This window comes from Drosophila hydei, unplaced genomic scaffold (assembly GCF_003285905.1).
Source record: "Drosophila hydei strain 15085-1641.00,03,60 unplaced genomic scaffold, DhydRS2 tig00008134-arrow-pilon, whole genome shotgun sequence".
Classification (NCBI taxonomy): Eukaryota; Metazoa; Arthropoda; class Insecta; order Diptera; family Drosophilidae; genus Drosophila; species Drosophila hydei.
Window position 1 is genome coordinate 836,673 of NW_022045843.1, and position 25,142 is coordinate 861,814.

General features: G+C 40.0%; 4 protein-coding genes across 7 annotated transcripts; 3 read left to right on the top strand and 1 right to left on the bottom strand.

Annotated features, from left to right (window-relative positions):
- Positions 1–17: 17 nt before the first annotated feature.
- LOC111603849 (endoplasmic reticulum metallopeptidase 1) lies at positions 18–6,127 on the bottom strand. Of its 3 annotated transcripts, none has more exons than XM_023321638.2 (11): positions 5,935–6,127; positions 2,661–3,338; positions 2,514–2,598; positions 2,333–2,453; positions 2,126–2,280; positions 1,687–2,070; positions 1,445–1,625; positions 1,059–1,384; positions 773–984; positions 429–711; positions 18–366 (listed from the first exon to the last, which is right to left on the bottom strand). In XM_023321638.2, exons 1-11 carry the CDS (start codon positions 6,018–6,020, stop codon positions 199–201), a joined length of 2,679 nt encoding a protein of 892 aa, XP_023177406.2. In that variant the 5' UTR covers positions 6,021–6,127; the 3' UTR covers positions 18–198. The 3 variants fall into 3 exon arrangements, with proteins under 3 accessions (XP_023177406.2, XP_023177407.2, XP_023177408.2); XM_023321639.2 differs by lacking the exon at positions 5,935–6,127 and adding an exon at positions 5,597–5,802; XM_023321640.2 differs by lacking the exon at positions 5,935–6,127 and adding an exon at positions 5,540–5,802.
- On the top strand, positions 4,489–14,002 carry LOC111603848 (endoplasmic reticulum metallopeptidase 1). Of its 2 annotated transcripts, none has more exons than XM_023321636.2 (9): positions 4,489–4,792; positions 10,657–11,324; positions 11,385–11,742; positions 11,812–12,376; positions 12,431–12,615; positions 12,676–12,819; positions 12,889–12,988; positions 13,049–13,443; positions 13,503–14,002. In XM_023321636.2, exons 1-9 carry the CDS (start codon positions 4,619–4,621, stop codon positions 13,668–13,670), a joined length of 2,757 nt encoding a protein of 918 aa, XP_023177404.2. In that variant the 5' UTR covers positions 4,489–4,618; the 3' UTR covers positions 13,671–14,002. The 2 variants fall into 2 exon arrangements, with proteins under 2 accessions (XP_023177404.2, XP_023177405.2); XM_023321637.2 differs by lacking the exon at positions 4,489–4,792 and adding an exon at positions 8,244–8,950 and having other exon boundaries at positions 13,503–13,670.
- Positions 14,003–15,897: 1,895 nt separating this feature from the next.
- Positions 15,898–19,259, top strand: LOC111603807 (endoplasmic reticulum metallopeptidase 1-like). Its single transcript, XM_023321559.2, has 10 exons — positions 15,898–15,971; positions 16,033–16,721; positions 16,785–16,869; positions 16,929–17,043; positions 17,107–17,261; positions 17,319–17,702; positions 17,764–18,129; positions 18,187–18,333; positions 18,392–18,889; positions 18,957–19,259. Exons 1-10 carry the CDS (start codon positions 15,951–15,953, stop codon positions 19,116–19,118), a joined length of 2,622 nt encoding a protein of 873 aa, XP_023177327.2. The 5' UTR covers positions 15,898–15,950; the 3' UTR covers positions 19,119–19,259.
- Positions 19,260–21,098: 1,839 nt separating this feature from the next.
- On the top strand, positions 21,099–24,465 carry LOC111604825 (endoplasmic reticulum metallopeptidase 1-like). The gene is made up of 10 exons (XM_023323048.2): positions 21,099–21,153; positions 21,221–21,897; positions 21,954–22,038; positions 22,100–22,220; positions 22,281–22,435; positions 22,489–22,872; positions 22,928–23,293; positions 23,346–23,492; positions 23,545–24,036; positions 24,089–24,465. Exons 1-10 carry the CDS (start codon positions 21,133–21,135, stop codon positions 24,248–24,250), a joined length of 2,610 nt encoding a protein of 869 aa, XP_023178816.2. The 5' UTR covers positions 21,099–21,132; the 3' UTR covers positions 24,251–24,465.
- The last annotated feature ends 677 nt before the right edge of the window (positions 24,466–25,142 follow it).

The window sequence follows — 25,142 nt, forward strand, 5'->3', positions numbered from 1 at the left end:
TTTAATCTTATTTCCGATAGATAGAGCACAAAAACGGGAGATAACTTTAATTAGGTTCTAAATTTATAATTTAAATACAACTTTTTGCTCGTTGGACGTTCGCTTGTGCCTAGAGTATGGATGAATGCGAAAACTTAACAACAGTTCAGAATTTCCGAACTATAAGTAGTGAGTGAATATCAGATATTTCTGCTGCTCTTAGAGTTGCCAGCTGTTGTAGGAGCCGATCCATGAGTTGACATGCGCCCAGGGCGGAAACCTGGCCAAAAACTCTCGAAAGTCCTTGTCTATAAACATATCGTCGTGTATTCTATGACCCATGATGGCGATTCTGAACGTAGCGCCAGACCAATCCACACTATCGTGCTGTTAACAAGTAGTAAAGTCAGATTTAACTCCTTTCAAAAGGCAATTCCACAAAAACTTACCTCAAATTCCAAATTGAAGCGCAGGGGTGTCGGATCCAATGCATAAGACCAATAGACGTAGTGGGGCGGCTGCAGGGACTTCTCCAACGGCTCCTTGGTGAAGGTCCAGTCCACTAGCTTCGCATCATCCATGGGGTCGATGAATATGCTCAAGTGATCCGGCCCAGCAACCTCTAGAGTGAATATTATGTTCGTTCTCGAGGTGCTCTCTTTGTTTATTATGCGCAATGTGGGCAGATAGTCTTTGTTTGGCTCGGGACCTGGCACCCAATAGCTATTATCTCTGTAAGCAGCGCAAGAGTAATTACTTATTATGATCTGGTTGGGCAATCTCTGATGCTTACACTGCCTTCACCCAACGTGAGCTGTAAATGGGAAAGCCACACATAATTTCCGTGTCGCATGTGCTACGATCTGCCTTTGTCAAGTTGGTTCCATCGAAGAGGAGGCTGTCCACCGATTTGGGATGCCGATCCACGGGCATCACATAGTAACCAGAATCGGTGTGGTTAACAGAAAGCGCGGCGTCTCCATTGTGGAAGGTGCGGGTCGTATGCTGTATGAGGAATAAATAAATTAGAATATATTAATTAAATAAATTACGACCAAGCCATGTTCAATGTGCATTACCACAGCGAAGAATCGCTGAGCGGCTGTCTTCTCCACATATGGGAAAGCTGCAGGCGTGGCAGCCAGAATAATGAAGAGCAGCGTACAGAAGCCAAAGAGTGAGATGATAGTCTTTGATTTACGGAACAGGCATAGTAGGGGTATTATAAAGGGAGACAGCAGCAAGCAGAACAGCGCCGTATAGCCCCCGATGAGTATTTCCGGATTCGAGCCGCTCTCGCGTCCCTGCATCGGCACAAACACAACGTAAAAGGCATAGCAGCAATAGGTGTAAAACATGAAGGGCAGCAGCTGACAGAGACAGTGAGGAATTAGCCACAGGAAATCTATAAAAGTAAACAATTTTAAGTATTTAAATATGATTTCTTAATAATTAATTAACTCACTTGTTTTATGTGCACACGTGGCCATATTGAGCAGAACTGAGAGCGTGTAGAAGCCGATGCAAATGAGCAGAATGAAGGCGGATCGTATATTAAAGGATATCATTATGATTGTGATGAGTGTCAAGATTAGGCAATGCGAGTGCATCAGCAGCTGAATGCCATATCCAAGTGGAAGACCGTGCTGTGAATTGAGTAAATAGTTAATAAGAAGAGCTTGAAACTGAATGGCCTAAGAAACTCACCTCCTTGGTGCGACTAAAGTAAATGGCAGGTAGTATGCCAAGACCAAAGAACATGGGGCAAAAGTACAAGCCGAAGATCATCCACGTCTGCGAGAACCAGGCCATAGAAAGACCCACGGCATCCAGAAAGAGGGCTATACAAATAACCAGGCCCACGCTCAAGAGAACACCACACAGCTGTAGCGCCGCCAGGATGCCAAACTTGGCAAAGATGCGCCGTCTGAACATGCCCGTATTGCTGGCCATACTCCAGATATAGACGACAATCGTAACGAGCACCAGGACACAGACGCAAATGTTGATAATGACGCCAACGTAGTCCGGATAGTAGATAAAGAACCAGCCCAACACATCGAAGAATATCATGTGACCCTCAGCATATTTCTGAGTAAAATATGTTTGATCATTAAACTAAAACTAGACAAGGTCCAAGACTCACCGCTGGATCTTCCAATTCGGGTGCACTGGCCAGGGCTTTGATCAGGCCCAATAAATTATCTCCGGTCAGCTGATAGGTGCGTCGGGGTATTAAATTAAAGCGATCGTACTTCGTATGATAAACATAGCCATTCAATATTTGTGCCATGTCGAGACCTGTAAGAAGACTTATGAGATTTCATCGAGAAATTATAAGTTGCAGTTTTACCTGGAATCTTTCCATAGTCACGGAATATGCGATAGTCCGTCTCTGAGGGTATGAAGCCGTTCTGAAACAGCTCCTCGCCTATGGTCGAGGCGAATGGATGTGCAATGTTTTTGCCATAATACTGAATGGGGTTGAAGTAGTTAAAGATGATCAGAGGCAAAGTTTATTGTTAAGAACCAACCTTCATTAGCCAGGGATGATCGGGTCCAGACTGGAAGAGTATCTCACGGCCGCCACTGCCAGCTGAATCCAGGTTGACCACAGCGCTGTAAGCGTTTTGATGATAATATAACTAAAGTAAGAAACTATTTGCCGCTGGCCAACTTACCGCACATTTTGTGCCCAGGGATGCTGCGTAATGAATGCGTGTGAGCCCTGGAGCGGATTCTCCTCGGCGCCATTGAACAGAAAGATGAGCGTGTTGGTGAGTGGCGTTTCGTACTTGGTTATAACGCGCAGCACCTCCAGCATGATGACGCACATCATGCCAGCGTCACCCGCACCAGAACTGCTTGGCACCGAGTCGAAGTGGCTGTTGATCAGCAGGGCCGCCTCAGTGGTTGGATTCTTGGGCGACAGCTTAACAACCACATTCTGCACGCTCTGATACACGTTCACCATGGACCAGAGCAAGTAGTTGCCGGATGCTATTTGCACGTCCTTCTCAATGTCATATAAATCGTTGCGGGCGCCTTCAATTATGTCGTTGATCTCGCTGAGCAGGAACTGGACGGCGACCTGCTCATTGGCCGCACTGCCAACAACCTTGGGTCCAATCTTCGATAGCCGGAGCAGAGTGCCCTCCGCACGCTCGCCAATAAACTGACCCGGCTCTTGCAGCTCGTCCTGCACCGTCTTCAGCGGCGGCATACTGTGGAAACTGGGCACCACCACCAAATAATACAGCAGGAACCAGAAGGCCACAAAGAGCGGTGCCCAGTACCAGCCAATTTTACTGCGATTGTAGATGATTTTCATGTTCTCATATTTGGAGTTCATCTTGCAGCTGAAATGAATAATGACTAATGAATAATGAATATCGAGTGAGTGTGCAAAATGGCGCTACCCCATCGCACCATCGGCTATGCAATTGACTTAATTGATTGTCCAGTGATGACGCCTAAATATGAACCCGTCACAGTCAGGCATCGGGAAGTCACTTTGGCCACAATCAGCGATTAAATAGTTGGGATTTGTCGGACCACCCACTTGAATACCCGAAAATCTATAGACACGGTAATCGGTTGACTTGAACAGGCGATGTCTGCGGCTCTCAAGTGGACTCCACTCGAAACAGGCCGAGTGACACCTTTGTGATAAATTGGGCGAATCAATCAAAAGTACTCAAAATCCATTGACTCATTGGAATGGAAACAACCGTCAGATAGCCAAATGAGTTCGTAACTAATATCATATTGGGAAATCGTTAACATGTGTTCGGAGTTGGCGAGAACCTCTTCCTATCTGAGCGAAAATTCATTGAAGTGATAAGGCAACACAATCAGGACTAGCGTCATTTTCTTTCTGCAAACCTAATCTTTTGGGAGATTTTGTCATCGATTGTTTTAGTTCTGTAACAAGCATCAAGCTGAGCATAGCGGCCACATGTGTTGCCCCAAAAATATTCTGCTTTTCCATGTGGCGTTTAGCTCGTAAACAGGAAAAAAGCTAATGAAAACAATAAATGTTGAGCAAATATTCGTTTCTGAAATGATTCTAGACATAAGAAGCAACCGTAAATTAACCGGGACATTTTGTAAATTTTGATTTCGTTTTTATTTATAGCGAACTGAGCGCATAATATTTAGCTTTAATGATCTGCTATATGTCGTTTCTTTGACTTATCTGTGTGTAGCTGAGCATTTGACGACGCTGCAGATAGATTGAATCTCGAATACCCTATAAAAGTAGGCCAAAATTGATGCCTTGGCACACAAATTCACGTGAATCTCAGTTAAGTTTAGGCGTCAAAAGCTCTAAGCTCTGCGCTAGGCAAGTTAACAAAAGCTTTCACCTCTAGCTTTTCCATAATACCTCTGTCTATGCAGAGTTCCCTCCTAGAAAGCCTCTGAAGTGCAGCCCGTGCTAAACCAAATTGAATGTGACGCATAGCTAAAAAAATACTACAAAATTTGTATACAAAGAATTCTGCCAAATGGCTGCAGTTCGCTTAGCCTATAAACAGAAAAGTGTTGGATGCTCTCATTTCTTTTCTTTTTTTATTGAGGGAGAGAGAGAGTGAAGAGGCAGTTTGTGCTTGTGGCTGACGATTAAAGTGCAGGCAAAATGCAATTGGGGTCCCTGCGACAGCGACCCATTTATAGAAATGCGCCTCATGACCCTCAGGGGCCAACTGCGCTGCGCCGATTAAGTGCGGCCGTCAGACCGAAACGCAGCAAAGGCAACAACAAATTCGCATCGCAGACGGAGACGGAGAGGGAACGGGAGCGGGATGAATGTGTAAGTGGAGCACACTCAATGCACAGTGCACGCAGCTCATCGTGATGCGGTGCTGGGACGTGTGGTTAATCAATTTAGCAAGCAAGTGGATTAATCAGCTACTGTTTCAGTTTCAGTTTCAGTTTCAATTTCAATTTGAGTTTCGGTCTTAGTGTCGGTTGTTTGTTGTTAATTCATATGCTTTACACACATCTTTGTGTGGTCACGCCCACAGAGTTGAATCGAAATAAACAAAGCATAACACGCATCGGAGCCAACGAGTCATGCAAATGACTTGTGTGGGGGAGGCTAAAGAAAATTCTATTTAAAGGCTATCTAAATGGGAAGAAAATCCAAACAATCGGCGAGGCGACGGCAATCAACTGTGACAACAACAGCCGCAGCAGCAACAGCAACAGCAACAACGTTTATTTGGGTTTTCTCGAAGATAGAGAAACGAAGCGGAAGAGGCAATCCCATCTATAGTAACTGACAGATACAGATACAGATACAGCTACATGCTGCAAGCTAAATGTGCGACATGTGCCGCAAGGGCCGCAACATAAGAAGTCAATAACCTGCCTCTTGACGCTCTGCAACAGCGTCTGCAACTTGCCACACAAACACCAGCGCGAGCAGACAGACGCAAAGGAAGTTGCGGTCGTGTTTATTGTTGTTGAAAGAAAGCAGCCAACTGCCAACACAAGAAGCCAAACAAAATGTTTGAATACACTCACACTCACACTCGCACTTGCACTCGCACTTAACTGTTGCCAATGAACGATCCTTTTCTTATTTCTTTCCTATTTAATGATTTACACTCACAATTATTTATGCTGATTAACACTTGATGAAAATTGACGCGAATATTTGTATTCGATTTTTGTATTGTTTTTTTTTTCTATATGCTTATATAAAATGCTGAAAGGCGGCCAACGTCAGAGGCAGCAACATGTGCCATCAGCTGACACGAGAACACACACAACAACCACAACTGTCGCCTTCGACGGTCGCCGCACGTCTGGCCGGGCACAGAGCCGCGCAGCAGGAGACGCAGAAGGAGAGAGCGCGTCAGAGAGACAGCCCAGTGGCAAAGAGCAAGAGATCACCGCGCATTCCACATATAAGAGCAAATGAGAACTTGTTGTGCTCATCGAACTCACTTGATGATGGTGTTGTCGTTGTCGTTGTCGTTGTCATCGTCGTTGTCGTTGTTCAGGTTGTTTTTGTCGTTGCTGCAGCTCGACATAATGTTCAATACAGAATACTAGGTGAACTGTTCGAAATCCCAATCCTATCCAGGCACTGGTTAATCAAACTTCTGTTATGCGTATCGCCCGTTCGCATACTAAATAGTTAGCTCACGATTAGCAGCAATTATATATACATGATTCCCCAATTTATGGATTTTTAGTGCCTGAACCTCAAGAGCTGCTCGTGGGCTTATGATAAGCTCACTGAATTAGACACATTATCGACTTAATCGTTGCGAGGGCAATTTCAATTGCTCTTTACAATATCTCAATTACCACTCATAAACCACAAATAAGTTTTCATTTTCTGGAAATCGAATGATTCCCTAAATAATACTTGATTTTTCATAGAATCAACTCAGGTTTATAACTCTTTGTTGAGTATTTAAATACATGATCGATAGCCTCTATCCAGCCTCATTATTGAATTTAGCATTTGCTTACATAGGATTCTATTAGCATTATACAACTCATTTATATTATTTTATTATTATTGAAGTTTTCTTTGAGAAGGCGCCTTCCACACCTCGCCTTTTTAGCAGCGGATCGAGCTCAAAGGTAGGAATTGTTTATCATTGTGTAGGAAGCGACGCGCGAATCCATATCGATACGAATACGATGGATATTGGCAGCAATTCGCAGAGCGATAAGGCTGTGACTTCACAAATAATTAGCTATAATTACGGCTATAATTGATAATTGCTTGGCGATAAGTTCTCAAAAGCTAGTGGATTAGGACTCAAGCTCTTAAGTTCTCAGTCTATTTGATTTCTATGCTTTGTGCAATTCAGGCAAAGCTGAGCACAGATTTTTCATGCGGTAGCCACACACTCACGCTTATAAGTATGCGCACAGGCTTCAGTGCAAAACAAATGAATAATAAATATTTTAATGAAATAAAATTTAAATGTATAAATAACGCAGTATTACTAGATGCGTCATCTGACTACAAATTTTGAAATTTGTTTTCATATGTTTACTGGAATCGCACATAATCGCAATTATCGTGTGCTATAAAAATATATATACAATGGCATATACCTCGGCTATGGGTTCGTATATAAGTATGTGTATATATTGTGCCAATCGGCAGTAATTCAGATTATGGCAATCTTATACTTGCGACCTTGAGAAACGTAAGATGAGAACTCGCCAACAAGCGAATTTTTGCAATAAGATTCGTGACATTGTGGGAATTGAAGAAATTTGAGTGTGCGCTGGGGAATATATTTTTTTTTTTTTTGAAATTCTAATTCTACAAAGTTTGTGGAAATATTTACACTGCCTTTGTGTATGCTTGCTTGTGCAACATTTGCTCATTTCTTTTCTCTAACTTTAGCCCATGCACATGCTCAGTGGATTCGGTATTTACATTTCAATCAAGGACTGTAGAAATTTGAGAAAATAAATCGATATTGAGACTATTCAAACTGCATAAAAGTAGATTTTTACTTTTGCTTTAGTTCTTATAGTATATATAGTATAAATTTGATTATGGCAGCTTAAAGCAGATGCCTAGTCATGCATTAAATCACTCTGACTTGCTACAATTAGAGATGGCATATATAGAGCCTAAAGAGCTTTTTCCATCTTGAGTTGTTAAGTCAATCTTTTTTTAGAAGATGTTCGATAAGCTGCCAAAGGCACTGCTACAATTTCTAACAAATTGGGATTTATTTGAATATTCTAAAAATGAAGCTGCGCTGCTGCCACTTGTCGCTGTTGTCGCGCAGTCGAGCGCGAAAATAGTATTTGACATAATTTCGGATAGTTCGGACGAGTCAATTTCCCAGCGTTGAATGCATTCAAGCATAACTTAGTCGACACACACACACACACAGTCACACATACATATATGGGCTGGCTGGCAAACAAAACGATTCGTATAATGAAAACAATTTGTTAATCAAGCGAAATCAAAGTAATTCGCTGCGCCGCCCAGTTCCAAAATCCGAGCCCAACGCGAGAATTTGCCAATGCGCCAAGCGGAGGGAAAACAAAAGAATGGAATGACACATAAACTCAAATGGAATCAACGGCAAAACAGCGCAAAAATTAATTAGTCAAGTCTATAGAGGAACATGCATTACAAAATCAGAGGCCAGAGACAAGTGCCATAGGCAGCCAGGCACAACCGCCTATTGACTATCTCTATGCCAGTGAATGTATCTGGGCTCGGGACTGGATCGATGCTGGTTAGTTAGTCAGTTAGTCAGTGAGTGGGTGAGGCATCGTAATGACGCTTACTGAGGGCCTGGAGCAGAGCTAGTGAAAAGTATTTATTGACTGTGACACTCTAACGATGCCATTCGGTTATTAGATAGATAAACTGGGTACAGTGCAAACACTTCTAAGGTGCCACGCCGCCAGCAACAGCGCGAAAAAGTATTTCGCACCCAAACAGAATATCATATTTCTTCGTCATAAAGATAAAACCCGTTAAGAAACAAAAACACACTGAAAAAAATAAAAACAGTGCAAAAACACAACAAGACGTAATCGTAACACACTATGGACTACTACACAGGTGCCTCTTTACTACCGTAACAACAGCAACAACAACAACGGCGATAATAACATCCATTAAGACAAAAATCATGCCGAATTCGCTGCTCGAGTCGAGGCAACAATAATTGCGCGTGTTTATCGTATCAGCATTAGATATTGAGTGCCTAACGATAACTTTGACGTTGGCCATTTCCAGGTGCTTCAGTAAACACCTTTGCGCTCATACATATTTTAAGAACGCCGTGCAATTCGCATTCGCTTCATTTGTGCAATTCCAGCGACGGCTGAAAGACGTCAACGATCCACCAAATCGTCTAGCCGATCCAGTGCTGTGCAGTGTTCAAGTACTCAAAGGATAAATACCAGTGATAATCGAGTATCTCTATATATTCCAGTTTCAAAACATTTTACAATGACTGTACGTATTGAAAGCTATTGAGAGCAGTTAAATCATATTTGATAATTACATTTTCTGGAACTTAAAATTTAATTGAAATCTCTAAAGAAACACGTCTTTAAGCTACTTAAATATTTATAAAATTAAGTGTGAATGTAAATGTTGTCTGATATTAAATTAAATAATTTGTGAAGATTTTTAGAAAGCTTTAAATATTTTTAGTAATTTTAAGATTTAGTTGAAGTGTTCTTAAACTTTTATTTATTATTGAATTGAAGAAAATCTAAATTTCCACCTTTTAATGAGAGTTTAAACGATTTGCCAATGGAGACAGCTATCCATGGACGATTTCAGTTCTTGGACAATTGAGCAAAAATGATTCAAGCCTCGATTATTGCTTAATCTAATGAATGCCATATTCTTAAATTCAGTTGAAACTGGGTAAGCTATATAGTATGTGTAGGAAGAGTTAGCTTATTATATTTCTACACAATGCCCTGCATTTGACGCTGCAGAACTGATGCTATGGAAAATTTTTAATTGAATAACAATAGTGTCAATTGTCCGAGCTTATTAGTGTTAAAAACATGAATATGATACAAACTTGTGTATATGAGTAAGAGTAAGCTTTCTAGGCTTATTAGAGTTCAATTGGTTTTCATACATCAGGGGAATTGTATTCCCATAATATGTTTATACCTAAGCAGAACTTAATTCCATGTTTGATGTCACTTATCTAAGATATGCTCTAATGACTTTAGAAATATTTTAAGAATTATAAACGAAATATTAAGTATTTTTAAATACATTTTAATTCTGAGACTACCGTCAGCAAACTGAAATATTCCAAGCTATGTTTAATGACTAAATCATATTTTAATGGTGATAAAAATTGATTGAATTGTCGGCTGACATTTTTTCGATAGTATAATTTTATAATAGATAAAGTTACTAAATTAAGAATTGCGATGCCTAATTATTTGTAATCTAAGGCAGGTTAAGCGATCAATTCTTAATCAGTTAACTCAAGTGATAGGCACGTTTCGGACGTGTGCTAGATCTTAACTTATCGCAATGGACAAAGTGAAGTCTACTGCTGCCATCAAGCACTGCGGCTAATCGGTTTTTTATTAGATAAGTCCAATTACTTTTGCTATAGGCGGAAGATCAAAGCAGCCGCTCGTTTTGCAAATTGTTGTTGCACTTTGTGGAGAATGTTTGGCGATTTTCGAAACCTAATCAATTTATTGCAGCAATTTAATTATAATCGCACAAGTGCGATGAAACGCTGTCCACACGCCCACATGAATCACAGATAGCAATTGGGACATATTCGATTTCAAAGTCAGGCATTCGTTTCATTTGTTTTCAGTTGAAATCCAACATTTGCACAACAGAACAGCTTATCAAGAAGCAAGCCAATAAAACAATAAGAGTTCAATTGGCTACCCAGGGGGCAAATAAATTGGCTTGTTGCCATAGCCAATTCACAAGGAATGCAATCCAAATGATAAACGTGCCAGGCAAACACTAAAGTTCGATCATTATTTCGATTAGCCCTGACATTGGTAGTGGGCGCGGCTGAACTCTCGTTCCCAGCACTTGTTCTACGATTAGATAGCGACTAGCTGTCCACTGGCTATAAATAGTATTTGAAGCTACTAATTAAGCACTTTCAGTTCAATAATAATCGGTCAAATAATTAAATCTCTTTCATTTTGGTGCAGTTCAACTCCAAGTACCACATCGATGTGGACTTTGAGGTGCCCAAGAAGCTGCAATGGTACTATGCGCCAGCCTTCTTCGGCTTCTGGTTTATCATCTATCTGTCGTTGGTCAACACCCAGATCAATCACATGCCCAAGCCGCTGGCCCGCACCGATGAGGCTGCCCATCCACGAGACTTCATTGCACAGCGCGCCGAGGATACCCTCATTGAGTTGACTCGCATCGGGCCACGCGTGGTGGGCAGTGTGGCCAACGAGGTAACCACCGTGCAGTTTATCAGGGATGAAGTGGACAAGGTGCAGGCGCAGGCGCTCGATCGCTTTGAGATCGAGATCGATGTACAGCAGGCAAGCGGTGCTTATATGCACTGGGTCATGGTTAACATGTACCAAGGCATACAGAACGTGGTCGTCAAGCTGAGCGAGAAGGGCAACACGAACGAGAACTATCTGCTGATCAATAGCCACTACGACTCAGTGCCCGGCAGTCCGGGTGCTGGCGATGATGGCTCCATGGTTGCGACCATGCTAGAAGTGATGCGCGTCATTGCCAAAACAGATGAGCCGCTGGCCCATCCCATTGTCTTTCTGTTCAATGGAGCCGAGGAGAATCCACTGCAGGCGTCACACGCCTTCATAACGCAGCACAAATGGGCCAAGAACTGCAAGTGAGTGAACATTAATTGTGCACTAATTTGAATATCTATTAATGTTTACGGTTTACGCAGAGCTCTGATTAATCTGGATTCGGCAGGCAGCGGTGGGCGAGAGATTCTGTTTCAGTCTGGGCCCAATCATCCCTGGCTCATGAAATACTATCGCAAGGTGCCGCATCCCTTTGCAAACACTCTGGCCGAGGAGATATTCCACGCTGGTTTGATACCATCAGACACAGATTTTCGCATCTTTCGCGATTATGGAGGTGTGCCCGGCCTGGACATGGCGTACATCTTCAATGGCTATGTTTATCACACCAAATTCGATCGAGTCAATGTTTTTCCGCGTGCCTCCTTTCAACACACCGGTGATAATTTGTTGGCCCTGGCCAGGGCTCTGGCAAATGCTCCAGAATTGGATGACACTGCGGTAAGTGGCCTTGAAAGGAAGCGGCTTTTTGCCTTTCTATTTTATGATCCAAACTTTCCAAATTTTCAGGCTCACGCCGAAGGTCACAATGTGTTCTATGATTTCCTGGGCTGGTTTATAATTTTCTACACGGCAACCACAAACATAATTATTAACATGATTGTCGGCGCGATTGCGCTCCTGGCGATCGGCATTTCCGTGTACTTTATGTCCGTGCGATCTGGCTGCAGCATTCAGGGCGTCTTGGTACGCTTCGGTATTGTCTTGGGCATACAGCTGGTCTCTCTAGGCCTGGCCTTAGGACTGGCTCTACTCGTGGCTGTTTTCATGGACGGTGTGAATCGATCACTCAGCTGGTTTACACAGATGTGGCTAATAATCGGTCTATACGTGTTTCCAATCATCTTTGGCATGAGCATTCTGCCCGCCTTCTATCTCGAGAAGACCAAAAAGGACCCGCTCAGTCTGGGCTTTCGCGTGCAGCTCTTCATGCACTCTCACTGCGTTTGCCTGGTTCTGCTGATAATCGTGCTGACAGCCCTCAGCATTCGATCGGCCTATTTTATTATGCTGTGCGTGCTCTTCGATATTGTGGCTCTGGTTGTGAACCTGGTTACCAAATGGCATCGCAAAGGTATTTAAGCCAGTTGACTCAACTATTCAAGTATTCTTACCATTCTTTATGTAGCCTATTGGTTTGCCATTGCTGTCATGGTCTGTCAGATACTACCCTTCACATACTTCACCTACATCTGCACAGTGGCCCTAAAGACACTGATACCAATGCGAGGACGCTCTGGCGGAACAGCTAATCCCGATATATCCATAGCTCTCATGATGTGGCTGTTTTCGGTTATGTTTGCCGGCTTTATTGTAAGTACTTAACATCTAACTGTCTTTACGATCTATATCGATCTTGGATATTGGACACAGGTGCCGCTGATTATGTTCTTCCGCAAGACGAGAACAATTGTCCTCTGCTTCTTGGCGGGCACAATTCTGTTCATCATCATTGCAGTAACTGATGCAGGCTTTCCATACAAGCCCAAGACGTCTGTGCAGCGTTACGCAATGATTGTAAGTTGAGCCATAAGGAGAGATTAGTACACAATTTGAAGGGTATACTAAGTTATTTCATTGTTGTAGCATGCACATCGCATTTTGCATAATGCTGATGGCTCCACACGCATTGATGAGAGCGGCCTTTATGTCTATCCCCAGGATCGACGCTTCAATATAGCTGAAGGTTTGTCTCTGAGCAGTTCGTGTAATATTCAAAATCGTTATATTCTCTCTTAATATTCAGATGAAATTAAGACGATTGGAAATCCACATAAGGTCAGCGAATTTTGCGATGAGGAAATGTTCTGCGGCATGCCCTTATACAATCACCGTTGGCACAGCGCACGCGAATATAGTCTTTGGGTACCGGTAAAGGAGCAGCCGGCGATACCGGCACCTTATCCTAGTCTGATTTTACAGGAAACAACAGAGCTGGACAACTCGATGCAAAGGCGGTTTAACTTTTCCTTGGCAGGTCCCGATCATATGACCATCTTTGTGAATGTCAAGAACAGTGCCAAGCTGCTGGACTGGTCCTTCAATGAGACGCTCATTAATAATAATGAGCCACCCCCATATTTTGTATATTTCTCTTATGGTCTAGATAATAGTGCGCTTGAGTTCACCATCGACGTTGAGGTTCGTCAGGCTTTAACTAACTGCTTCGAACAATAATTGAGCCTTCATATAATTTGCAGAAGAGTACGTCAACGTTTGACACGCCCACCTTGGAAATAGGCATCGGTGGGCATTGGGTGCACCATGAAATCCAAAGATCTCAAGGGCTGGGCGCACACCTCGACAGCTTTCCCTCGTACGCCTACATTCAGGCCTGGGTAGGCACCTACGAGAGTTGGTACTTCTAACTGCGCCATCAACAGAGATTTTAATAGATATCGATATTCATTTACTAATTATAGTCCTTAAGATGTTGAACTATTGTTGAACCAATACCCAATTAATTTAATGTACATTGATAGAATCTGATAAATATGTATATCTCGTAACATGATTTACGAATGTGTTGTAGCATAAGGCATCTGTGAAGGCAGCCCATAATTATTATTAGCTTTTAAGTAATTTAATAATACATAAATAAATCATTCCATTTCAGTTGCTATGAATAATTGTTATGTCTATGAACAATAGATGATATATTGGCTACATTTCTTATCTATTTCCAAATTCCGAAGTATTATAGCAGATCGTGTAATAAATATTGTGTATCAGAAATATATATATTTTATTATTATTATTTATATATGATATATAACTATAAATATATTTTGTTTTATTTTATTTTATTACTAGGAGGCGTCTTCGAGAATAATTATTGAGAATATATAATATAATATTTATATTAAAATATATGTAACAGACAGAAAGAAGCTTATCCTGTCTGTAAATTTGACAAACACTGTAGCTAATAAAGCAAGCAGAAGAGCTTCAAAAGAGTAGCAGAAGAGAGGTGCAAATGTATGCAGCAGCATTCGTTTCTTGCTTACATTTGAGAAGAGTAGGCTTGACAAAGCAGTAGACAGATTCTCCCATTGGTCGCTCAACGATCGAGTGAAAAAACTAGCTGAGCTCGATTTTGAGCGGGAGTCTCGGGCCTATATAAGGGCAAGCCGGCTGTTGCGCTTCTTCAGTCGCATCCCCGATCTGCTGGTGATCAGTCGTGCAGTGCAGTGCTCCTCTTCTTCGTCTGAGTGTGTGGTAAGTATTTAAATAGTTAATAATACGTTAAGCATATTTTAAGCAAATCTGTATTAGTTATAATAGTTTTAAGCGAAATTGTATTAATTATAATAATAATTTTAAGCAAAATTGTATTAGTTATAATAATAATGTTAACCAAAATTGTATTAGTTTTAATAATAATTTTAAGCATTTGTTTTAATGATAATTATAAAAAAATAATTAATGGTAATTTTGTTAATCATCATTAACTTATTAGTTATTAATAAATTGTCATGTGTTAATTATATATAAGTTAATGCTTTTAATATATATATATATATATATATATATATATATATATATATATATATATATATATATATATATATATATATATATATATATATATATATTGTTAATATAAGAGGTAATGTGTATGTTGTTAATGTTAATGCTCATGTTAATATTAATATTATTATTAATGTTGCTGTTAATGTTAATGTTACGGATTATTATGTAATTATGGTGCACTATATTTACCTACATGTAAAATTACCACTATATACTATAGTCTGCAGATATTAAATATCTCTTTAATATTATTCCAGACTGTTTTCGATAAGTAATTTGTATTTTGATAATAAAGAGTTCCACACGGAAAGACGTCAACGTAATATAGTAAGAAAAATATATTGATCGATCAATACGTACGAGTTTAATCAGTAAATAATGAAGCGTGTTCCATTATAATAAATTCATAAATCTATTGTAAATTGTTAATAAAGTATTTTTTTATAAACTCAAGCAGCTTTCATCGAAACAGGTGCATGAGGCACTTTTCGAAGACTGCTAATAAAACTGCTTTATAAACAAGGCGCTTTTCGAAACTAGAGATATCACAAAATAGTATAATGCTGATTCAGCGCTGATATCGGTAATTTATATCGTAGACGGTTCATTAAATTTGAGGCAAGTGCCGCAAATAATAAGAGAGCTCCTCTTAGCCAATAAAATAGACTGTTGACAGCAAGAGGGCTGACACAAAAGTTATGGAGACTTGCCAGAGGTATGCTCTACTGTTGTATTTATAAGTTAATTAAGATGTAGGTTCCACTTTAGATAAAGGCATAAATGTTTTACTTGTTGGGAAAGACAAGAGTAAAGTAATAAATAGACAAAAAAGCGTAGGTAAAAGCTGTGTATTCTATGTCTCTACATGGGGTAAAATGTAGTTAATATTAATAATATCTTCTGGTATCAAAACTGCCGTACTTTGTAACTACCCTCGCTAAATTTTTTATCAAACAATCAAATTATATGATTTTATTATTACTGAATTCTGTTATTCTTTCATATCAAAGTTATGTTGGACTTAATTGCTATAAAACAGCCGAACAGCCAAAGTTTGAAGTAGTTCACAATTGGCCACCATTGGACTCACCAGAAAAATTACACATTAAAAAAGGATGTGTGACAAGGAGAAACTCGTAAATACAATTGGATAAATAAATTAATTTTCAACTTTTATATTTGAAATATATCCAATAGATTTGCAATGAGTCTGGCAACAGATTTGAGCATAAGCCCAAGTGCGGAACTAAGAATGAGGACAGCGCAAAGTTACCCTGGTATTATGCAGGTGGATTTATACTGTTCTGGGGACTACTCTTTTTCGCCGTAGTTATACCCTATTTATATCGGTTGCCTACGGCGCTAACGATGGAGGACGTGAAAAGCCACGAGTTCATTGCGGAGCGGGCCTATAAAAATCTCTATTACCTGTCAAATATCGGTACGAAAATGGTAGGCTCAAAGAAAAATGAGATTGATACTGTACAGTACCTCCTTAAGGAGCTCAACCAAATCAAGCAAGACTCGCTTAAGGATTATTTTGACATTGAAATCGACTTATCGGAAGTGTCCGGCCAATTTAAATATGAGGATTTGATTATCGTGTATCAACAAGTGCAAAATATTGTTGTAAAAATTACTTCGAAGAACAGCACTAGCGATGCCTATCTACTGGTCAACAGCCACTTTGACTCGAAGCCAGAAACGCCGTCTGCCGGAGATGCCGGCTTCATGATAGTCACAATGCTGGAGGTTCTGCGAACCATGGCTGCTACTGAGCAGAGCTTTCAGCACCCGATCGTCTTCTTGTTCAATGGGGCTGAAGAAAGCTCTATGCTGGCCTCCCATGGTTTCATCAACCAACACAAATGGGCTCCCAACATTAAGTGAGTAATATCTTATATAATTTCTTTCTTACTTCATGCATAGCTTGACCAAAACATTTGCAGAGCTGTTGTAAATCTCGATGCGGCTGGAAGTGGTGGACGAGAACTTCTTGCACAGACTGGCCCAAATTATTCTTGGCTTGTGGACGTAAGTTGAGCGTTGAAAAGACTTTTATATATTTTTTTTAATTCCTCTTTCATATGCAGTATTATAATAAATATGCCAAGCATCCATTTGGCACAACATTGAACGAGGAAATCTATCAGACTGGAGCTCTGCCTTCTGATTCAGACTTCACTATTTTTAAAGATCACATACCAGGTATGTATACAGCTTTTGCATCGAAAATCCAACATAGAGGACTGTAACTGTGTGTGCTTATAGGTTTAGACCTTGCTCAGGCTATCAATGGCTTTATATACCACACTAAGTATGATTTGATCGATGTTATTCCTCAAGAGTCCTTGCAAAATACCGGCGACAATGTGCTCGGTATAGTTCGAGCATTATCGAATGCAACTGAATTGGAGGACATGGAGGTAAGTCCATCACACTGAAAATGTTATTCTATTTATTCTTAGCATCCAAATTGACAGGCCCACAGAACTGGACAAGCTGTCTACTACGACTTCCTGGGACTCTTTTTCATAACTTATACAGCGGACACGGGATCAGTTATAAACTTTACCGTCGCCGGCGCTACCCTTCTGTTTGTTTTCATCTCAATGTGGCGGATGGCAGCTGTATCCAACGTCTCGATATGCCACGTGATACGATGGTTTATATTGGTGCTTATCATCCAGTCGATTTGCTTTGTACTTGGACTGGTTCTTCCCATAGTAGTAGCATTTGTAATGGACAAAATGGGATTATCGCTGACGTTCTTTAGCACGCCGATTCTTATGATCGGGCTATATGTCTGTCCCTCACTTATTGGCCTTAGTTTGCCTCTTACTGTCTACTACAGTATCCAGTGCCACGTTAGTATCTCCTCTGTTAACTTGGTTGACAAACATTCTTTTACCGATTTTTCATTTTCAGAATAAAATTTCATGTGGTTACCATCTACAGCTAGCATTGCATGCTCAGGCCGTCATATTGGCCGTTCTAATCATTTGCCTCACATCATTTGGCTTGCGTTCCACATACATCCTAATGATACCCCTTCTTTTCTATGTGATACCGTTGGTATTGAACTTATTGATTACTCTGCACGATCGTGGCTATGCTTGGACTGGTCTGCTAAAGATCTGCCAGATAGTTCCATTCGTCTACAGCAGTTATATTTTTTATCTGTTCATTGTGGTGCTCGTGCCAATGACTGGGCGTTCTGGCAGCGCATCTAATAAGGATGCATTCGTTGCCGCTCTCTGCGCATTGGGAACGATTCTATCATTGGGTTTCCTGGTCAGTTTACTTTTCAATTCAACTTTTTATTTTAATCCTAATACTTTAATTATTCAGGTCCCACTAATCAATACATTGCGACGACCCAGTTTGGTCATCTTCACTCTGATTGCAATTACATTCATTTCCATTTACTTAGCGAGTAGCACGCAACTTGGATTCCCCTATCGAGCGAAAACTAACGGACAAAGAATTGCATATCTGGTAGGTTTCACATATAACCTACTTAATCTAATTTCATCCATAAAACAATGAATTGCAGCAAGTTCGAAACAAGTTCTACGAGTTTGATGGCACTCTTAGTAAGGATGAGTCGGGCTACTTGTTTAGTTTCCAGGATCGACGGAAAGAAAGTCTACTTCTGGGCACAAATGTTGACTTGACAGGATTAACTAGCATAAAGTCGAGGTGCGACAAGCACATGATGTGTGGCATGCCGCTGTACGATTTCCGATACGTTCAGAATCGGCTGCAGAGCAAATGGTTGCCACGCTCAGAGCCCATCGAGCCCCCGGGAACAGCTTCGTTGAAAATGTTAAACAAGACCTATCTGAATTCAACCACTGTGCGGTTCGACTTTTCTTTAACGGGCCCTCCTCAAATGAGCCTATTCTTTGAGCCCAACGAAGATGTGACAATTAGCAATTGGTCATTTCTGGAGAGCTATCTACAGAAGCCGCCACCATTTCCTTTGTCCTATCATATTTTCATCAACTATGGCATTGGCAACTCGCCATTAAAGTTTTTCGTGGATTTAACGGTAAGTTCAAATGCGAATCTGAAAAGTGAAGTATTCTATGAATTATATTTCACGTTGTTCTTTGTAGAAGCAAAATGGTAACTTAAAAGTATCGCTCCTTCAAGTGGGTGTATCGGCGCACTTCGTCGGAGCTAAGGGAGATGCCTCAAGTGAGAAGTTAGCAGCTTCATTCCCATCCTATTCAATTGTGGCTACCTGGCCATCCTTATACCAGAGATATATATTTTAAAGTTACCAAATTATGTTAGCCTAAGGTTAAGTTAATTTAAAAAAACGAACAACTATTTGATAATCGCTTTAGGGACTAATAAATTATTTTCTTAACAGACGCGAGATGCACTGAATGGGGAAGTTATACGTTATTTATAAAATATTTAATAAATATTTTTGTAAATTAAAGAAAATATATATACATTATATATACTGAATTATAAAAATTATAAAATTTTTTATAAAATATTTAATAAATATTTTTGTAAAGTCAAAGAAAATATATATATTATATATCGTATTCAGGGAGAATGTTGAGATTCATTCACTAAAATTATTATACATGTAAGTCAAAAAAGCATTCGAAGTGAATTTCACAAAGAAAACGAGTAAAAATATTTGAAGCTCTGAATAAAATTGTTTTTATACTATACTTCCTTGACTGATTTTGCCAAAAGAATTAAAAAAAAATGCTAGGAAATTTATTTATATTTGTTTTATGGTGCAATTTTTTTTATAGACTTACGTAGCTTGGCGTTATAACTGAGTTCTTGGAAACCAAATCCATAAATTCCATGATATCATGATAACACGACGATTTCCAATATTTTGTCATTATACTACATGGTAAGTGTACAGATATCTTTGACTTCTTTTCAATGTCCAATCCTTGAATTCTGGCTGTTGTATGGGATTTCGAAGCACTCTATCGTGGCGATCAATATTAGATATTGAACGGTTCATCATGTCGTTGGCTTAGGGAATGTCAGACACGTGTTAATTAGTTTTTGTTAAGTTACTGTTGACTTTCGGTGCGTGTCAAACTGACAAAAATGATACATCCATGGGAAAACAATGTTAAAAACGGTACTATTGAGTTAGTCTATTGATCTTCCAAAAATTTAAGGCATTTAACTATTTTTGCACCGCCAAGAAGATTTAACAAAAATTCATTATAAATTTAATGCTAATTTTTCACTGATTTCTATTTTTTTCTAGTTCACAAAGTTTTAATGCCTCCTTTCTCTTCGAGTGCCAGTCACAGAATACTAGCTCAGTAAGTAGCTCAGCAGTTCTTCTACAGTATTTATTCTTCTAAGAGTGGAGATTTTAACACTCTGTCACAAAAGATACGCATATTAAAGAACAGCCAATGCTCCCGTGTATCACCTTTCAGGGCACCATTACACTACATATTTTCGATATTAACTGTTATCGCATAATAAAATCGTTTCATATACATGAACAAGCTATTAACTCATAAATCTATTACCCTAATAAATATGAGTACGTCGATAAGCTTCAAGTTTCTAGTCGAGGTTTCAGGTTTTGTTTCCATATCCTCACATCAAAGCACACGAAAACATTCTTTATCTTGAAAACTTGTGATATCTAAATGCAAAATTACAAACTGAAATAAGCTAAGTTATAAAAATACCATATGAGAATACAATAGTATATGTGATGAGATATCACACGTACTTCAAGCGTGTATTGATTACTAAATGCATGGATGTATGAACATATGGTTCTCGTCATCTCTCTCACCCTGAACTCTAGTTATTAAAAAGGTTCATATCTATACTTTTCCTATATCTAACTCATTATCTTGAACATTTTCAAATTAAAGCAGTTTCAATTTATGATTTAATTGACCACATATAAGTCATTAGATTGGCATAATAGAATTTTTAGAGCGTAGTTTTACAATCCGCATGATTTCCGTTGCTTTTGAATATCAGTGCTCTAGCCGGGAGTGCCAAACTAGGAGATACCCTGCGTGCATATTATGCAGGAATATATAGCTAAATTTTAAAGTCTTTGGCTTTAGTAGTTGACGAGATCGGTGATCAAGGATAGATACTTTCTTTATAGGATATGCCACTCCTTGATCTGCCTGTAATATACATTATCACCAAGGTATAATACCCTGTATTGCCATTGTGGTTGGGTTCGGGGTATAAAAACGGTTTACAGTGCACTTTGCCTCGCAGTTTGATTTTAATTCGGCAGACGAGTAGTCATATTCCAAAATGGCAGACAAGGAGAGTCTTGTAAGATCCACAAAGACTTGTAATCAATTCTACTTGACTCAATTGCTTCATTATTCGCTCTGCGTAGCTCTCAAACGGTTCTATCGAAGCATCTGGTTATGTGGTCAAAAATAAGGGCAATTCTAAGCTGCCATGCACCTTTGGAGCCGGTTTTATACTGTTCTGGACGCTTCTCTTCTTTGCCGTTGTGATTCCATTTTTCTATCGCTTGCCCACGGCTCTGACAATGGAGGATGCCAAGAAAAATGAATTCATTGCTGAGCGTGCGTACAAGGATCTGTATGCTCTATCTGATATTGGCAATAAGTTGACTGGCAGCAAGGAAAATGAGGTGGATGCAGTTAATTTCATACTCAGCAAGTTGGCAGCAATTAAGGACGATATGCTAAGCGAATACTTCGATATGGAAATCGACTTATCGCAGGCTTCCGGCGCTTTCGGCTCTGGTACTACGCTTAATCTTTACCAAGGTGTTCAGAACATCGCTGTGAAGCTAACGCCCAAGCAGAGCACGAGCCAGTCATATCTGGTCGTCAACAGCCATTTCGACTCCAAGCCGGCTACTGCGTCTGCGGGTGATGCTGGCTTTATGGTTACTGTTATGTTGGAGGTCCTGCGTGTCATTGCAACAACAAAACAGCACTTCGAGCATCCAATTGTTTTTTTGTTCAACGGAGCTGAAGAAATTGGTCTGCTAGCCTCACATGGCTTTGTAACTCAGCACAAATGGGCCCCAAACTGCAAGTAAGATAAAAAGTTTAATAAGAATATATATGAGTAAGACATTGTGGCCTCTTCAGAGCTCTTATTAATCTTGACGCTGCGGGGAGTGGTGGTCGGGAAATTCTCTTTCAAACTGGGCCAAACCATCCGTGGCTTGTAAAGGTGAGAGCCCTCAAGAGTACCCGCTGTTAAAATTATTCAGAGTTTAATTATTTATTCTTAGTACTACAAAAAATATGCCAAACATCCTTTTGGTACCACGTTTGCAGAGGAAATTTTTCAAGCAGGCATCATCCCATCAGACACAGACTTTCGACAGTTCAGAACGTATGGCAAAATACCAGGTGAGCCTATTTGACCTTCTAATCACAAAGAAACTGTGCAGCATAAATTACTCAAAACAGGCCTGGATATGGGTCAATGTATCAATGGATTTATCTACCATACCAAATATGACCTTATCGATGTGATTCCTCGTGAATCCTTCCAGAACACAGGCGACAATGTGCTCAGCCTGGTTAGGGGATTGGCCAATGCAACTGAGCTCTATGACATTCAGGTGAATCTCAATTTAGAAGAGCTTTGAATATAGTTTTAATAATTTTCACACAGGCACATGAGGCTGGACACACTGTCTTCTTCGATTTCCTGGGACTTTATTTCATTTACTATTCAGAGTCGACGGGAATATTGATGAACTACGTCATTTCTGTAGCTGCATTGACTTTCATTTTCATTTCAATGCAGCGCATGACTGCCGGCTGCAAGGTCTCATTTTCACACGTCGTATGCTGGTTTATCTTGGTGCTCATCGTGCAGGTTGTGTGTTTTGTACTCGGACTGGCACTTCCTTTGATAGTTGCAAATGTATTTGATGATTGGGGACTATCGCTGGCATATTACAGCACTCCGCTGCTAGTAGTCGGTCTATACGTGATTCCCTCACTAATTGGCCTCAGTTTACCGCTTACCATCTACTATGCGGTGCAACGCAACGTGAGTCCATTATCTGTTAGTCTTGCAACTTTTCTAATCAGTTTTCCATCCACAGCATAAAATATCAACTGCCTACCATGTCCAATTAGCATTGCATGCGCAGGCCGTTCTCCTCACTCTTCTGACCGTAGGTCTTACAGCGTACGGCCTGCGTTCAACATATATTGTCGCGATTCCACTGGCCTTTTACGTGTTATCGTTGGGCTTTAACTTATTAACAACTCTGCACGATCGCGGCTATGCCTGGACGGGTGTCCTCAAAATAAGCCAAATAATTCCGTTCTTGTATAGCAGCTACGTCGTATACTTATTCATCGTCATACTGACACCAATGGGTGCACGTGCAGGCAGCGCCACTAATCGGGACTTGTACATTGCTGTCTTAGCAGGAATAGGAACTGTGCTTTCGTTTGGTTTCCTGGTATGTTGGCCAAATGAGTCGATTAATATTTACTGACACTCATTGTTTTAAGGTTCCACTAATCAATACCTTCCGACGGCCCAGCTTTGTCATATTCACACTGATCGGAATTACAGCTCTATCCATATTATTGGCTAGCAGCACACAACTGGGATTCCCGTATCGACCAAAGACTAACGGACAACGTGTTGCCTATCTGGTCGGTATCCTTACGGCTTGCTTGCTAATCTCTCTAATACAGTTAATTTCAGCAAGTGCGAAACATGTTTTACGAGTTCGATGGAACTCTTAGCAAGGACGAGTCGGGCTATCTGTTTAGTTTCCAGGATAGGCGAGAAGAAACCCCCTTCTTGGGACAAGTGAATCTGACTGGACTGGTCAGCCTGAAACCGAACTGCGAACGCCACATGCTGTGTGGCATGCCATTATATGAGTTTAGATACGTTGAAAATCGGCTGCAGAGCAAATGGTTACCTCGCTCCCAGCCAGTTGTACCACCCGAACCAACCACATTAAGTGTGCTAAACAAAACAATTGTGAACAGCACAACTGTCCGGTTTGAGTTCAGCTTGGCAGGACCGACGTTCATGAATTTGTTTATCCAACCTTATGAAGATGTGACCTTAACTGACTGGTCATTTCCGAGCAGCATCAATGTAGAACCAACTTCGACTCTGCCATATATTATATATATTGTGATGGGCGTTGATAGGTCTCCTTTGCTCTTCAACCTGGAGTTTTCGGTAAGACATATGCGAGTGAACCGATTTCCAAATTAAAAATGTAATCTTTCAGAAACCAAATGGCAACTTCAATGTACCCTTATTCCAACTGGGAGTCTCTGGACATTATATTCAGAATGAAGGCGATGCCGAAAGTGTTAAGTTCGCATCCTCATTTCCCTCATATTCCATTTTGGCTCAATGGCCAGCAGTGTACCTGAGATACATTTTTTAAAGACCCTGTTAAAATCGAAACTATTTGGATTTAAGATTTCTATTATTTTGTAAATCTAATTCGGAATAAATACAATTAATATTTATAACTTTTTAATTACTAATCTTAAGTAATGCGATGATCTAGGCTCAAATAAACATAAAAGAGCATGTCAATGTCCCAAATTTATATATATAAAAGCTAATGCACCCGCATAGCCCCACTTTCCAGCATAGCATCATTACACTACATATTTTCGATATCAATTGTTATCGCATAATAAAATCATTTCATATACATGATTAAGCTATTAACTCATAAATCTATTAGCCAAATATAAATGAGTGTTTCGATAAGCTTCAAGTTGCCAGTTGAGCTTTCAGGTATTGTTCGTATGAAAACACTTAACACTTAAACTCAATGCAGCTATCCAGTGTGATTGTTTTATATATATTTCAATTATCAATATATATATATTTGAGAAAACAAAGATATTTAATAGTTACTCAAATGTAAAATAAATATAAATTTCAAACATTTATTATAATTATCTTTGTTACCTTTGATTTTCCATTAATGTGTCAGCCACGCCCCCATTAGCTTGCTATATACATTTCCACTCACAATTTATACACCGAACTCTCATTTTGAAACTGTTTGGGGGCATAACAAGCGAATCTGCTTTAATAACTGTCACTCCCCTACCCAACTGCTTGTTGAATTATATTATTTGTTGAATTATATTATACACATTACATTTCAAGACTCCCTCATGCATTTGCTCTCGCTATTTCATATCGGCTTTGAGGTAGTTTAAAGAGGCCTTCTCTAACGTAGTGAGCTATTTAAATTCCATTTTCACTATTTATAATTCTGTAACGAATTATATTCGTTAATCATATCTTTACTTGTC

Bases quoted from the DNA above. Each gene is read 5' to 3' on its own strand.
- LOC111603848 (XM_023321636.2), top strand. From the start codon at position 4,619: ATGCAATTGGGGTCCCTGCGACAGCGACCCATTTATAGAAATGCGCCT. The intron at 12,616-12,675 runs GTAAGTACTTAA...TATTGGACACAG, and splicing joins TTATGTTTGCCGGCTTTATT to GTGCCGCTGATTATGTTCTT. The intron at 13,444-13,502 runs GTTCGTCAGGCT...TATAATTTGCAG, and splicing joins AGTTCACCATCGACGTTGAG to AAGAGTACGTCAACGTTTGA.
- LOC111603849 (XM_023321638.2), bottom strand. From the start codon at position 6,020: ATGTCGAGCTGCAGCAACGACAAAAACAACCTGAACAACGACAACGAC. The intron at 3,339-5,934 runs GTGAGTTCGATG...TATTCATTTCAG, and splicing joins AACGACAACACCATCATCAA to CTGCAAGATGAACTCCAAAT. The intron at 1,385-1,444 runs GTGAGTTAATTA...TTACTTTTATAG, and splicing joins CACGTGTGCACATAAAACAA to ATTTCCTGTGGCTAATTCCT.
- LOC111603807 (XM_023321559.2), top strand. From the start codon at position 15,951: ATGTGTGACAAGGAGAAACTC. The intron at 15,972-16,032 runs GTAAATACAATT...TATATCCAATAG, and splicing joins TGTGTGACAAGGAGAAACTC to ATTTGCAATGAGTCTGGCAA. The intron at 17,044-17,106 runs GTATGTATACAG...GTGTGCTTATAG, and splicing joins TTTTAAAGATCACATACCAG to GTTTAGACCTTGCTCAGGCT.
- LOC111604825 (XM_023323048.2), top strand. From the start codon at position 21,133: ATGGCAGACAAGGAGAGTCTT. The intron at 23,294-23,345 runs GTATGTTGGCCA...CATTGTTTTAAG, and splicing joins TGCTTTCGTTTGGTTTCCTG to GTTCCACTAATCAATACCTT. The intron at 24,037-24,088 runs GTAAGACATATG...GTAATCTTTCAG, and splicing joins TCTTCAACCTGGAGTTTTCG to AAACCAAATGGCAACTTCAA.